Source organism: Myxine glutinosa, chromosome 4, assembly GCF_964187855.1.
Source record: "Myxine glutinosa chromosome 4, kmMyxGlut1.1, whole genome shotgun sequence".
NCBI classification, from domain to species: Eukaryota; Metazoa; Chordata; class Myxini; order Myxiniformes; family Myxinidae; genus Myxine; species Myxine glutinosa.
Window position 1 is genome coordinate 184,501,550 of NC_136264.1, and position 15,712 is coordinate 184,517,261.

Here is a 15,712-nt window from a genome sequence, read left to right on the forward strand (position 1 = left end):
GATTAACTTAAAATTTGAAGACGATTTGCATATCAGGTCACTGAATTAAATCACTAATTATTTTGAGGTCAAAAGGATGCTCCACTGAGTGTCATTCTACTTCGTTCCGTTTTGCCAAGTGTCGCTCTATGAGTGATTTTTCATCTGTCTGTCTGTCTACAGACGTCGGTCTATGATTGAGGAACAACTTAATTTCAATCTAATTTTATATTTTGAACACTAGCACATGAATCTGAGCATGAAGCGGAACACATACCTGCAGTTTAGCAGTACTTTGACGTTGAATTTGGCAAATTGTATGGAATCTCAGCTCGAGCGCGCATGCGTACAGAGGAGTAAGGTAATATTGGCTTAGTCTGTCTGCCTGTCTGACAGTGAAACAACATTGAAAATCATTACAAACAGGAAACTTACTGTTTTTATGGACCTCATAAAAGACTCAAACAACAGGCACATAGAACTATTTAAACACGTTAAATAAGGCGGTGTAAAAGACGCTGCATCAATGGCGGTTAACTTCTGAAAAAAGTTATTTTTTTCTACAGCTTTGAAAACCTATATTTTATTTGAATTTAATTACATACTTGAACACTGTAGAACAGAAATCGCCTGCTTGTCACTTCCAAAAACCTCAAGCTTAGCAGTTATTGGACAAAATATTACGCCACTTTTTGTATACGTAGTTGAGGCTCGTGGAAGAACAAGTAGGCTACACTAAACGGATGAGGACATAACAGACAAGAAAACGACGCAAAACACGCACGCATGCGGTGGACAAGATGGAAAGAGAAGGAAACTTCAAGGAGGGAAAATTGGAAGGAAGAGAGATTGGGGTTGGGTTAATGAGGGTAGAAAAGATCATAGTTTTGAATTGGGGACGATATGAGATGGTGGTAAACAGCTGTCTTGAAGACCTGGTGGGAAGACTGAGATTGAAGAGAATGTGGAAATCGATTCCACAGATAGGAAAAAGAGGAACAAATAAGTAGAGGTGAGCAGTGATCCTAGATTTAGTGGAGAATTTTTCATTTTACGCAATCGTGGCCAATTAAATGTGCTATTCGGGCTCTCAGCATTGGGGAATACTGTATTGAGATTCAGACAAAATGGCGGCTCATAAGAAATATAGATCGTGCTCGGAAATGCAAAGCAAGAGTTGTGTTAAAATGCCTGTTGTGTTGTTGTGTTCCCTTCTCAAGGCTGTGTTGGGTAAGGTGTTCTATGATCTCTCTAGTTACATATGGACTGGGGGACGGAGGGCAGGGGGAGGTGGATTAAAATTGAGAAAAGAGAAGTGAGGCTGATTGGAGGAAGAAAGGGAGTTTGGGATCTGTGAAAGTAGTGGGATGAGAAGGGAAAGAAATTTACATGTAGATGACAGCAACAGGATGGAAGGGAAGAGATATGCAGTATACAGAATGTATGGGTAGGAAATCGAAGGGAGGGGTTATTTAACCCCTTCATATTATCTGCATACATAATAAATAAATGGCCACTATTACACTGTTTTCATGGGTCAAGGTCCAGAAGCTTGATTTTGGAAAGATGCTAATTGTCTCAACTAGATAGTTAGTAATTCAGAATGCCCCTTTGTTGGGTCCAATGAAACTTCAATTGTGGTTGTATAGACCATAAAGTTTGTTTAAAACTTTGTTTTTCGTTTGTAAGTTCACCCATCCCTCCTTAACTCAGCACCTCACTTCTTTCAAAACCACCCACTGTAATGCCTTTTTCAAATGATGATGTTAAACCCTTTCCCTTTTCCCATTAATGGAAATTCTGCGACTCGCACAACTTTATGGCGTGGCAAGGATCACTCGACACATCATAATCGAGTTTGAATCCCTAGTTCAGAACAATCCAAATACACAAGTCCACCAAGGCACAAGATCATAAAAGTGTACACACTACATTAAATAAATAAATATTTAATCCTAAACAACCAATAACATTCCAACATGAAACGACATGTCTATTCATGTCATATTCCTTTACATCTTGCTAAATGTTTTAGAAACTCCAACATAATCGACACAAATACTTGGACTCATCACATGGACTTGGACTAGGTTTGCCAGGACTTCATTAAATGCCTTAATAATAATTTTACGTATTTTTACCATTGTATGTCGCTTACAAAATTACTGTGTCGAGGTGGTTGGAAAGATAAAGTGTATTTGAAGTTTTCCACTGGATATCTAAAATGATTCAGTACTGTACATAAGACTTAAACCATTGTGTTAACATCAATCACATGCCACATATTCGTGGGTGAAACAAAGGGTTACCACCTTCTAACTTTGGTCTGAAACCACCGGTAGTAAATATCCTCCTCATGGCGAAATCGGTCCCCAAGCTCTCCAACTCCTTTCCTGTAGTTCCCCATTGGGAGAGCAGCACACACACTGCTCAAGGTTCATGCTGATGGGCCCTGGCAGGGGACATTTATTTTGTGCGTGTGCTTTGTGCCCTTTGCAGTCTGGAGTACAAGTACTCACGACTGGTGCTCGGTGCGGGTGGACGGGATGAGGAGGCGACTGTGGTAGACAGTTGTGGCCTGTTCGAGGGAGAGGACAATGAAGATGAGCCGATGGTGGCTGGAAAAGGCGAACGCTCATTGCTTGGCCGGATAAAATCTTTAGCTTCCAAGGTAAGGAAAGTTTAACGAAACTCGTATTGTCTTCCCAATACGTTATTCGTGAATCCCTCAGATCGGGAGTCAAACCTCATGGGTTGAGTTTCAAGTCGAGTAGAGTACGTCTAATCGCATCATTTTCAATCGTCACTTGCCAGCCTGAAAACGACAGCATTGGGCCTTTCAAGTTTGTTTTCCTCATGCCAGTCTATTTGTTTATTATTTTTACTAGAGGACACTCCTGCCCGAAGGGAGTGACTGCCCTCCAAGAGGGTACTCCTGCCCGGAGGGGTGATAGCCCTCCAAGAGGGTACTCCTGCCCGGACGGAGTGACAGCCTTCCAAGAGGGTACTCCTGCCCGGAGGGAATGACAGCCCTCCAAGAGGGTACTCCTGCCCGGAGGGAGTGACAGCTGTTACGGGGTCCTCCCCTATCCCCTGGTCTCGGTAAACCTACGAACCCCGAGAGGGTCCCCGGCAGAAAGATATGTTATCCTTGGTTGAAATTAACCAATAATGAAACCACACCAAGGGTTATGAACAAACAATATATTAAAAGCACACAAAAAGCACCATACAACAATGGGGGAAATCAACCCTGCAATCCAATCTTAAGATGGTACCCTAGCTCAGACTCACGGCACCCCCCAGGGACGGAAGCAGAGCCCTTCTCAATGTCTCTAGAACACAACGGTGCTCCCGGTGAAGAGGCGATGGCGATGAGGCGGGTAAGGCGATGTAGGTAAGGCGGGGACTGTCACGTGGTCCCAGCCAACCCAAATTGGCGGTGGAAAGAGGAATTCCAAAGACACTATCCAAACGTGCACATACACCGTGCAGTCGCGAACTGCACCGTATTCTTCAAAGGCCGCTGTCGCGCACACACATCCTCGGCAAACCACCGGAGGGCGGGACTAGCGGACGCGACTAACCAAGGGTCCACGAACGACGCGCGAGGTCCCCGAAATGGCGGTCGGTTCTTCCTCGGGCCGCAACCTCTAGGCGAAGATTCTCCGGAATCTCCCACCTGTACCTGGCTTCGCAGGCTTTTCCACGACACCAGCGATATCAACGATCGCACGAGATTCCTTCCCAGGCCTCAAAGTTCCTTCTCCATGGACGTTCGACCACGCCGGGGGCGGAGCTGTTACAAAACTCCTCGTTTCACCTCTGCCTCACGCGACTCATAACTCTTCTTCATAACTCTTCTTCTTCGCCCCACCTCTTCCGGTGCCCTATCCGATTTCCGGCATCATTTTTGTCATGAGCGCTTTTAAACCTTTTAACCACAATAACCCTTACTGAGAACCAACAATAATAATAATACCAACAATAATTAGGGCCGAATCCGTAACACTTCCCCCCCCCTCCCCCCCTCAAGAAAGAAAGTTTGAACACAGCAAAAACTTTCTTTGTAGGCAAATTCTTGAAACCAACACTAGTAATCAATGTTTCCCCAAAAATAAAGCAACAAACTTCGAACAACTTACAGAGATTTCCAAAGTTAATTCACTCTGGACAAAGCATCAGCAACGACATTGTCCCTGCCCTTTACATGTTCAATTTCCAAGTTACCCCTGCAAAGCCAAACTCCATCTCATCAACCTCTGATTTTTACTTTTAGTTTCTTTTGAATGAAGGTTAAGGGGTTGATCAAAAATCCCAAGTCAAGCAAATCGATAGCACTTTTTCTGGGAGGCCGAGCTGAGGGCCAGGTTCCATGGTGGTTGGGTGGTGAGGCCTGGACATATTCACTACCTGGACGCCTTTCGGAACGTGGAGTTCACAGTTAGTCCATGTAGGAAAGTTCACTACATGGACGCCTTTAGGAACGTGGAGTTCACGGTTAATCCGTGTAGGAAAGTTCACTACATGGATGCCTTTAGGAACGTGGCGTTCACGGTTAATCCGTGTAGGAATCTTGGCTCGGCTGCTCCACAGCATTCAGTGCTTCCACTCTTTCTAACTTTCATAACAATCACGGTTGGACCACTTGTCACTGTAGTCACATGAATGGCGGTCTCCTTCTCGGCCACTGCTCTGATAAATCCTTCCTTCGGGAGCTGCCATAACTCTGGAAGCCTCCATAATAATATCGATTGTGGCCACCACCACTACTACTCCGTGGTCCTCCTCTGTAGTCCCCTCGACCCCTAGGAAATGCCTTCCCTACTGTGATGGTCCGACCATCCAACTCCTTGCTATTCAGATCCTTTTCTGCAACTCGGGCGTCCTTTGAGTTTTCAAACGTGACAAAGCCAAACCCTCTTGACTTTTGTGTCTCCCTGTCTTTTATCAGCAGCACTTCAAAAAGCGGTCCATATTTGCTGAAGGCAGACTCCAGAACCTCTTCCTTTGTTTTGAAGTTCAGTCCCCCTACAAAGAGCTTGCCAATATTGCCTCCATCCCTGACGTGCGTGTGCCGACACTTAGTTTCAGGGTATTTCCTCTTCTCTTCAGGGCGCTTCCTACTAGGCTTTTCAGCAAACATCGGGTTACAGAAACTTGGCCACCGGCCAAATCATTCCCGATCACAAAAGATACTCCTTCTACAGGAAGAGTGGCTTGTAAACCGACGGTGACCGGTCCTGACACCAAATCGGACTCCAAATGGATGACATGAAGTGGAGCACTAATACAGCCACCAATCCCCTGTAAACGAACACTATCCCCAGTTGCCGTCTCCTCAGACAATGACAAGATGCCTTCAAGCATTAAAGATTGATGTGCTCCTGTGTCCCTTAATATCCTAACAGGTCTCTGGTTAGTCGAGGCTCCATCCAGTGACACAAACCCCTCTGAAATAAATGGTTGGTAACCCTTTTGAGGGCGATTTCTCACAATGGCCATTGCATTTGGAGTCGTACTAGTCGAACTCCGCTCCTGATTTTCCTTTCCCAGAGCATAACAGTTGGACATCAAGTGTCCAGGTTGATGGCAAAAAGTGCAAGTAGGCCCGAAGGAGAACCTCGTGGTCTGCCAAGGCATGGGGGCGGCGGTCTGCCTCGAGCCCCCCAGACGATAGGTCTGTCTTGGAACCACAGTCTTCTGATTTCTAGAAGTCGTGGTGTCAGAGTGGTCCTCATTTTCATCTCGAGGCCACCCCCATGGATTTTCATTCTCCACTCCTGATGTACCATAACTCCCCTGGCTAGGTCTGGGCGAGAAGTTCGGTTTGTGGAACCCCATCCTGTGTGTTAAGGCATAGTCATCTGCCATGGTTGCTGCCTCATACAGCTTTGGTACTTTCCTTTCCTCCAGATGAACTTTAATGTCTTTGTGGACACACTGTTGGAATTCCTCCACCAGGATCAATTGTCGCAATAGTTCGAAGTCTTTTCCAACTCCTTTTGAATCACACCACCTATGAAACATGGTTTCTTTCAATCTGGCAAACTCCACATGGGTCTCACTCTCCCTCCTCCTGGCATTCCGGAATTTTTACCGGTAAGCTTCCGGGACCAATTCATAGGCTTTGAGAATGTGTCTCTTCAATACCTCATAATCTGCACATTGGTCAATCGGTAAAGCCGAATAAATATCTTGAGCTTTACCCATCAGAACACTTTGCACTAGTATGGACCAGTACTCTTCAGGCCAGTTTAACAGTCGAGCCACTTTCTCAAAGTGTGGAAAAAACTTGGCTACCTCCTTTTCATTGAAGGGTGGAACCAGCCTCACATCCCAGATGTCTGCCAACATCCCAGGTGTTCTGACTAGGTGTCGAACCAGTCGGCATGGATGGTACCTCTCCCCGTTCTTTCATTACATCCAGCTCCTTGAGTCTAATTTCCTGCTGAAGTGCCATTTCACGATCCCTTAACTCCCTTTCGGCTTTTCTCTCCTCTGTTTTTTTTCTTTTTCTCTAACCTTTCCTGGAGTTCTCTTTCAACTCTCCTTTCCTCTGCTTTCTTCTCTTCTAACCTTTCCTGGAGTTCTCGTTCCACTCTCCTTTCCTCTGCTTTTTTGTCTTCTAACCTTCCCTGGAGTTCTCTTTCCTGTTCTGCTCTTTCCTTTTCTGCTTTCCTTTCCTCTGCTCTTTCCCTTTCCTGGCTCTGTAATTGCATCTCCAGTTTCCGGAGCTCCATATTTTCTTGTTCTTCTGGTAACCAATCCCAGGCTACCTCTTCCCATGTTCCTAATCCCACCATAGATTGTATCACCACTGTCTGCATCTCTGCCTTCTTCATATTAGTTCGGACCTCCAAGCTAAAATGTTTGGCCAATTTCCAGATGTCCGATTTTACTAACGCTCTGAACTGTGCTTCACTAGGGGTCACTGCAAACTTCTCTGCGTCAAACTCCATGGTGACTATTGTTAACACCTGTTAACCTTCACACAAGAAAAGTAAAAAAAAAAAAATTTTTTAGGGAAAAATTTAGGAATGTTGGAACAAGTTCCAAATTTGGGAATGTTAGGGAATTCTTTCCCGGACTAAATCTAGGGAATTTTATATCCCGTATGCAGACCCAATTTCGAGCCCACAAGTCAATTGGATGAGCCCCCAATTTCTGTTACGGGGTCCTCCCCTATCCCCTGGTCTCGGTAAACCTCCGAACCCCGAGAGGGTCCCCGGCAGAAAGATATGTTATCCTTGGTTGAAATTAACCAATAATGAAACCACACCAAGGGTTATGAACAAACAATATATTAAAAGCACACAAAAAGCACCATACAACAATGGGGGCAATCAACCCTGCAATCCAATCTTAAGATGGTACCCTAGCTCAGACTCACGGCACCCCCAGGGACTGAAGCAGAGCCCTTCTCAATGTCTCTAGAACACAACGGTGCTCCCGGCGAAGAGGCGATGGCGATGAGGCGGGTAAGGAGATGTAGGTAAGGCGTGGACCATCATGTGGTCCCAGCCAACCCCAATTGGCGGTGGAAAGAGGAATCCCAAAGACGCTATACAAACGTGCACATACAATGTGCAGTCGTGAACCGCACCGTATTCTTCAAAGGCCGCTGTCGCGCACACACATCCTCGGCAAACCACCGTAGGGCGGGACCAGCGGACACGACTACCCAAGGGTCCACGAAGATGCGCGAGGTCCCCGAAATGGCGGTCGGTTCTTCCTCGGGCCGCAACATCTAGGCGAAGATTCTCCAGAATCTCCCACCTGTACCTGGCTTCGCAGGCTTTTCCACGACACCAGCGATATAAACGAGCGCACGAGATTCCTTTCCAGGCCTCAAAGTTCCTTCTCCATGGACGCTCGACCACGCTGGGTGCGGAGCTGTTACAAAACGCCTCGTTTCACCTCTGCCTCACGCGCTCTTCTTCTTCGCTCCACCTCTTCCGGTGCCCTATCCGATTTCCGGCATCATTTTTGTCATGAGCGCTTTTAAACCTTTTAACCACAATAACCCTTACTGAGAACCAACAATAATAATAATACCAACAATAATTAGGGCCGAATCCGTAACACAGCCCTCCAAGAGGGTACTCCTGCCCGGAGGGAGTGACAGCCCTCCAAGTGGGTACTCCTGCCCGGAGGGAGTGACAGCCCTCCAAGAGGATACTCCTGCCCAGAGGGAGTGACAGCCCTCCAAGAGGGTACTCCTGCCCAGAGGGAGTGACAGCCCTCCAAGACGATACTCCTGCCCGGACAGAGTGACAGCCCTCCAAGACGATACTCCTGCCCGGACGGATTGACAGCCCTCCAAGAAGGTACTCCTGCCCGGAAGGAGTGACAGCCCTCCAAGAGGGTACTCCTGCCCGGAGGGAGTGACAGCCCTCCAAGAGGGTACTCCTGCCCGGAGGGAGTGACAGCCCTCCAAGAGGGTACTCCTGCCTGGAGGGAGTGACTGTCCTCCAAGAGGGTACTCCTGCCCAGAGGGAGTGACAGCCCTCCAAGAGGGTACTCCTACCTGGAGGGAGGGACTGCCCTCCAAGAGGGTACTCCTGTCCGGAGGGGGTGACTGTCCTCCAAGAGGGTACTCCTGCCCGGAGGGAGTGACTGCCCTCCAAGATGGTACGCCTGCCCGGAGGGAGTGATAGCCCTCCAAGAGGATACTCCTGCCTGGAGAGAGTGACAGCCCTCCAAGAGGGTACTCCTGCCCAGAGGGAGTGACAGCCTTCCAAGAGGATACTCCTGCCCGGACGGAGTGACAGCCCTCCAAGAGGATACTCCTGCCCGGACGGATTGACAGCCCTCCAAGAATGTACTCCTGCCCGGAGGGAGTCACTGTCCTCCAAGAGGGTACTCCTGCCCGGGGGGAGTGACAGCCCTCCAAGGGGGTACTCCTGCCCGGAGGGAGTGACAGCCCTCCAACAAAGTACTCCTGCCCGGAGGGAGTGACAGCCCTCCAAGAGGGTACTCCTGCCCGGAGGGAGTCACTGTCCTCCAAGAGGGTACTCCGGCCCGGAGGGAGTGACAGCCGTCCAAGGAGGAACTCCTGCCCGGAGGGAGTGACAGCCCTCCAAGAGGGTACTCCTGCCCGGAGGGAGTGACAGCCCTCCAAGAGGATACTCCTGCCCGGAGGGAGTGACAGCCCTCCAAGAGAGTACTCCTGCCCGGAGGGAGTGACAGCCCTCCAAGATGGTACAACCCCGATGGGATTTAGATCTGGGCTTTGACTTGGCCATTCCAGAGCCCTCCATTTCTTTCTTTTCAGCCATTCCTTGGTGGATTTACTGGTATGTTTAGGGTCATTGTCATGTTTCAAGGTCCACCTTCGGTTGAGCTTCAACTTTCCGACAGATGGCGTCACATTATCCTCAAGCACCCTCTGGTACAATGAAGAATTCATAGTGGAATCTATGATGGTGAGCTGCCGAGGCCCTGATGCAGCAAAGCTGCCCCAAACCATAATATTTCCACCACCATGCTTTACAGTTGGTATCAGGTTCTTGTGGTCAAATGCTGTCTTTGGTTTTCGCCAAACATGTCTTCTGGTACTGTGGCCAAATAGCTCTACCTTTGACTCATCTGTCCAGAGCACATTGTTCCAGAAGTGCTGGTCTTTGCCTAGGTGTTCATTGGCAAACTTTAGTTTTGCCCTGGTGTTCTTTCTGGACAGCAAAGGTTTCCTCCTGGCATACCTCCCATGTAGATCAAATTTGTGCAGCCTCTTTCTAATGGTAGACTCGTGCACTTTGCCATCAACAGTGGCAAGAGCTACCTGTAGGTCCCGTGATGACATTCTGGGGTTCTTAGAGACTTCTTTCAGCATCTTGCGGCCTGCTCTCGGGCTGGACTTGCTGGGCCGGCCTGGACTGAACAAGTTGGCAGTTGATTGGAATCTTCTCCACTTGTAGATGATCTTCCGGACAGTCGAATGATTGATTTCAAATTGTTTGAGATCTTTTTAAATCCCTTCCCAGACTCGTAGGCATCTATAACCTTCTTTCTGAAGGCCTCAGAGAGCTCTTTTGATCTCGGCATGGTGACGCCGCACACTTCAACAACAAAGAGCAAACCAAACTAAATGTCTGAGGTTTAAATAAGGCAGGTTCCTCCAAGATCCTCTCTAACGATGTTCTAATCATTTGCACCTGAGCTGGTGCACCTGATTCTAATTTTAGTTATTTGAAGGAGTGATGAATTTGGGGGGTGTACTTACTTTTTCCACATGCGAAATTTGCATTTATGTTTATTTAAATTATACAATGGACTACAAAATGGAAATGTTTCATGATATTTGTTGTGTTATATCATCTTTATCTGTCAATATTGTTGAAATGAAGATCAAATAGCTGTATGTTGAAATATGTTGAAAAAGTCAAAACTTTACATGGGGTGTACTTACTTTTTCACGTGACTGTATATGTAGGATTGAAATCTTTTTTTAATTACCTCATGCTTTGTAATCACTGAGTATATATATATATATTTTTATATGAAGAAGGCACTTTTTACTCTTTGTGGATGATTCAACAAGGCCGGTGATATCGATATTGTTATCATAGTATACATCTTTCTGATTGTGTATCTCAAAATGATGATGGTAGTTTTTATTTGCATATTCATTTTGGCTGCAAAACAACTTTATTTCTCGAGTGGTGTGGGCAAACCCATTGACCTTTTTATGTATCCAGAAGTCTAGACTTATGGCCGAGCAGAGCAATGGCTTTGTGCATGCACAGAAGATAAAAGGGGAAAGGCAGATTAAAATGCATGGACCCATTGCAAACGAGTAGATGAGTAGCTGCAATGGAGTAAATAGGATAAGTGGGGAGTGGGGAGGGGATCAACGAGAATAAAATAACAGCCTAGCATCGTAACATTTCCTTTTCTTGACCAATCTAAACTTTGGAAATTTTCCAGAATTGTTCAGTAACAGCAGAGATTGAGCTTTAATGCACAAGCCATGTTGATGTGCGACACCTTGCTCACTGCACGTTATAAGTTCCTTCCTTTGTTTCATTCATCAGGACAGAGATGGGAACTTTGACTCCGTCCAGCTGAAGGTATCTACTAGGCAGACCTCAATATAGGCCGTGGAGGCCTTTAACGATCAGCGCACACTTGTCCGACCATCGGCCTATACGTCCGAGAAGGTGGCGAGGAAGCAAAGTTGGTATTTTCGAAGAACCAAGTGTTTACAATATGTGCAAAGTGATAATATGTGTTGAATTATTTTTCCATGCTCACAAAATTCAAGTTAAGTGACTTGAACATGAGTGTAATTGGAAACTTCAGTTGAACTCTCCTTTTTTGGATAAGTGTGGTTTAAAGCATGGCCTATTTAATTTATTTTTTTTGAAAACCAAGGTAGATCAAAGACTCATGGAGAGGGTTGGGGTTGCTTGGAGAGAAGACGCATTTTTCATGTTTCTTCTTCACGTTGGATAACCGATTATTAACCCTTCATCATCGCTGTGGCATTGTAGATCTGAACAGGGTGGCATAAACATTTCATTTTCCCTTTTGGTATGAGCAACCACTCAAAATGAAAGACTGCGGTGTTCACAGTTTTATACGAGATTGTAAAATCTTACATCACCAGCCAAACCTGAACAGCAGCCAAACCAAATGGAACTGAAATCAACTGTTAAAAACGCACCTTATCTCCAGAAGTTGATCATGCTATAGGCCCAAGTCCTACTTTTTGTCAGAGTACACCATGGGATCTTTAATGCCAGCAGACGGGTCACCAACCTAATGCGACCCGAGGGAAGCGGCTTTCTGACGAAATGCCCTGTCGAAAAACCACTATTCTGACATTTTATTGTCCAGTCGAGAATTGAACCTAGACTAGATAGCTCTAAGGTAAGCGAGCTGATGCTGCACCATCCTATCTGATGAGACGAGACCACACGCTCAATGACCGCAATAATTGAATCCACATCAGCAGGGCTTCAGCCATGTAATCCCTGACCCAATCTATCGCCAAGCAACTGGTTCATACATATCTTGTAGGATCCTAAAATTCCTTAATTTACTGTGAAATTATTGCACTGTGACTCAGAGTTCAAACAGAATCCGCTGGGAGAATGAGGTTGTGGAAGATGAAGGAAGAAATAAGAAAGTAGTGGGAAGCTCAAATTGCAATTTATTCCGAGGAAACGAAGAGATAAAGAATGCAAAATAGAGACAGAGCCGCTGTTTAAAAATCCGCTTATTACAGGGGTTGCGGCTCAGGGAAGAACTGGAGGACAAATGAGCCAGGCGGACATGTCCTGAATAGCTCGACAAGACTGTACGTGGACATACTGGGCCTGATGTATTAGCTCACAGATAGTTGTGAGAAACACACGATGGTGATGTGCTGGGTTTTTTTAAGGACTGGAGAGGTCAGCATTTGAGGACAGAGCACACCTAAGGAGGTGATTCTATCGATGGGAGGAAAGACTGACAAACGAGCAGAGTTGAACAGAAAGCCTAGACCTAGCGAGGGTCACATGGAATGTGTTTCTGGATGAATTTATGATGACTGGCCTGGATAAGCTGAGGCAGGTGAGAGTAGAGAAGGGAAAGAGAATCACATAAGAAATGTGATGGTAGACCCAAAGGCCACCACCATGGCTTCGGTGAGAGAGATAGGCCTGCGTATTAGCTTCTTGCCAGAATAATACAACGGGCCTGAGGTTCTTGCACTCTACCTTCTTGCAGGGAAGGTGCAAAGCTACAAAACGGAGCGATGCTCCATAGCATTGCCAATTAACTCTTTATGGAAAAGCGGTTCTAGCACAGAGTCTTTAAGGCCTAAGTAATGAGACATGTAGTTGGACAGTTGCAAAGACAAAGCCATTGACCTCCTACAGTCTTTGACAAATTGAGTTTTGCGGCTAAACCACGGTTGGTTGATAAGTGGATTGCGCCTTTCAATTTCGGCCCAGGAAGCTGTTGCTTATACGCTCAGGAGGATGTGTACCTCCAGGACAGATACTGAAGCCTATCTTTTAATTTTCCTGGTCATTGCCTTATAAATTAGATTTGATCTCCAACCTGCCTCCCTTTTTGCATTACGAAGACACTTTACGTTTATTATTATTATTGTTGTTATGTATTATTATTGTAAATGTGCTCACCTTTTTGAGGAATTTAAAGTGTTTGTTGGTAACACCTAATAAACATCTTCTTGGTACAAAGCATCTGCATTTCACCCCATGGAGTATCAGCTGGTGTGTCGGGCCAATTCACTTTAATGGCTCGTGTGAAATGACAAACGTTACGTTAAACATGGCTAACCATGTCCATTTTGGGAAATGCTTGATGACCATCTGTTATCCCTTCTGTTTTGTGACCACGCGGATGGGATCCCACCTCCTCTCGGGATACATGAGAAGGTCCCGGTGCCCCGGTCATGGTCCGCCCATAGAAGCCCAGCTGCTCCCGGGGTCCGCGAACAGTTCCCCGGGGCACCGTATGGTTTTTCTCCCTGGGATTCCGAACAGCCTCTCCCTGAGGCTGTACGGGATCCATGGACCTTCTTCTGAGGTCCCAAGAAGGTCACAGACCCTTGGTCCTGGCTCCTCATTCCTGGCTCCCGGATCTCATATCCAATTCCTATTACAGTACTTTTTTGGCCAACTCTCTGTCCTTTGATTCTTATTACTCATCTCTCACTCTGTGGAAAGCATAACTCCAACAACTAGACACTTGGAAAAATCATCACTACTTTATAGATATGACTCTTTTACCTTATTGGCGCCAATTATTTTGGCAAGATTGTGGGGTCGGACGGGGAACATTTTTTGGTCCAAGTCTTTTATGAAGGGACTGGCATAGTTGAAGTTGTGGAAACTTGGAATATGTTCAGGATGCCGGCGATAACTCGTCTACTCTTCACGAAAGACACTGTGGGATGTTCCACATCCACCAACTAATGCCAGCATACGGGAGACCTGACTCTTAGGGACGGCGCACTTTGTGATGCAACGCCATGCCCCGCGAATCACCAATCTGATAGTTACTAGTCTACCTCTGCAATATCCCGAGACACATTTTTATGGAGTAGCCCATAGGGCAATGCCATCTGGAACAACGTTGGTCTGACCATCTGGTGTATGTCCCTCACAAAATTCAACCAATCCCAATCAGAGCTGTGGATCTGATCACATGACAGTGGGACAGCATTTAGTATCCATTACAGTTGCATATTTTACTAAAAGGAAATATAATAACCTTCCGTGGAACGTTTTGGGGTCCCAGCAGGTGTTGTAAGGTAGGTATGAGGTTTCAGAAATTCCTCAATACAATTATAATTTTGAAATGTGATGGACACGGATCTTGCTCCCGAATCCAGACGCAAACAGATGATGACGGTTTGCTGGTTTGATAATATCTCAATACAATCGTGATTTGACATTATATTTTGACATATTAATACTGTAGTATTAATTAGCCCATCCCCTGCACAGCAGGAAATGGGGTTTTGTAATCACTTTTGTGTGTATCTGTGTGTGTGTGTCTGTGTCTGTGTCTGTCTGGGCCGTAACTTTTTTTACCATTTGAGTTTTGTCATCAAATTTTCACCAAAGCTTTATTATGATAATACGGAGAAGGTAACTTAATAATTTTGTCAAAAAGGCGAAAGATTAAAGGTCAGGCGTCACATAAAATCATAAATTTTCATCCAATTGGCCTGAAATTTCAATTTAACATTTGAGTTTTGTCATCAAATTCTCAACAAAGCTTTATTATGAGAATATGGAGAAGGTAAAATAATAATTTGGTCAAAAGGTCAAAGGTCAGCGTCACATAAAATCGTCAATTTTCATTCAATTGCCCTGATATTTTAAGAATTTGCATATTGGGTCACAGAATTGGTTCACCAATCACAAGCTCGAAGCTGAATGTTTTTCTTTAGATCAAAAGGTCAAAGGTGAAGGTAGCATAAAATTGTCAATTTTCATCCAAATGACTATTTTACGAACTAGCAATTCATTATATGAACCTTTATTGGAGTAAATTTGTGCACAGAACAGCAGGTACACCTTTCTTGTCCCCTGTCGCACCGCTGCGCGAAAGGGGGACTATGGTTTCCCCTTCCGTCCGTCCGTCTGTCCGTCCGTGCGGGCGTGCATGCATGCGTAAGCGAAGGACCGCATTCGAATTTGGTGTGTGGATGCAGTCGACGTCAAAATCCAAGATGGCCGCCGCCATGTATGTCTGACGCCATGTATGTCTGAACCTTGTGAGCGGAATATCTTTAAAAATAAGCGAAGTACCAACTTCTAATCTGGTGTGTGGGTGTACCGAGGCATAAGGAAGAACGCTATTGAAAATTGGATCGGCACGTCAAAATCCAAGATGGCCGACACCATATATATGTCTGAACCTTGTGAGCGAAATATCTTGAAAAATAAGCGAAGTACCAACTTCTAATCTGGTGTGTGGGTGTATCTAGGCATTAGGAAGAACCCTATTGAAAATTGGGTCGCCAGGTCAAAATCCAAGATGGCCGCCGCCATGTATGTCTGAACCTTGTGAGCGGTATATCTTGAAAAATAAGCGAAGTACCAACTTCTAATCTGGTGTGTGGGTGTATCTAGGCATAAGGAAGAACCCGATTGAAAATTGGGTCGCCACGTCAAAATCCAAGATGGCCGCCGCCATGTATGTCTGAACCTTGTGAGCGGTATATCTTGAAAAATAAGCGAAGTACCAACTTCTAATCTGGTGT

General features: G+C 45.8%; 1 protein-coding gene across 1 annotated transcript in view; it reads left to right on the plus strand.

The window, feature by feature from the left end:
• LOC137425996 (endosome/lysosome-associated apoptosis and autophagy regulator family member 2-like) overlaps window positions 1-13,177 on the plus strand; it is a 71,843-nt gene extending 58,666 nt beyond the window's left edge. The window contains exons 25-26 of the mRNA XM_078775340.1: window positions 2,479-2,650; window positions 11,016-13,177. Coding sequence (XP_078631466.1) covers window positions 2,479-2,650; window positions 11,016-11,078 — 235 coding nt within the window. The 3' untranslated portion in view covers window positions 11,079-13,177. The remainder of the gene's footprint in view (window positions 1-2,478; window positions 2,651-11,015) is intronic.
• The last annotated feature ends 2,535 nt before the right edge of the window (window positions 13,178-15,712 follow it).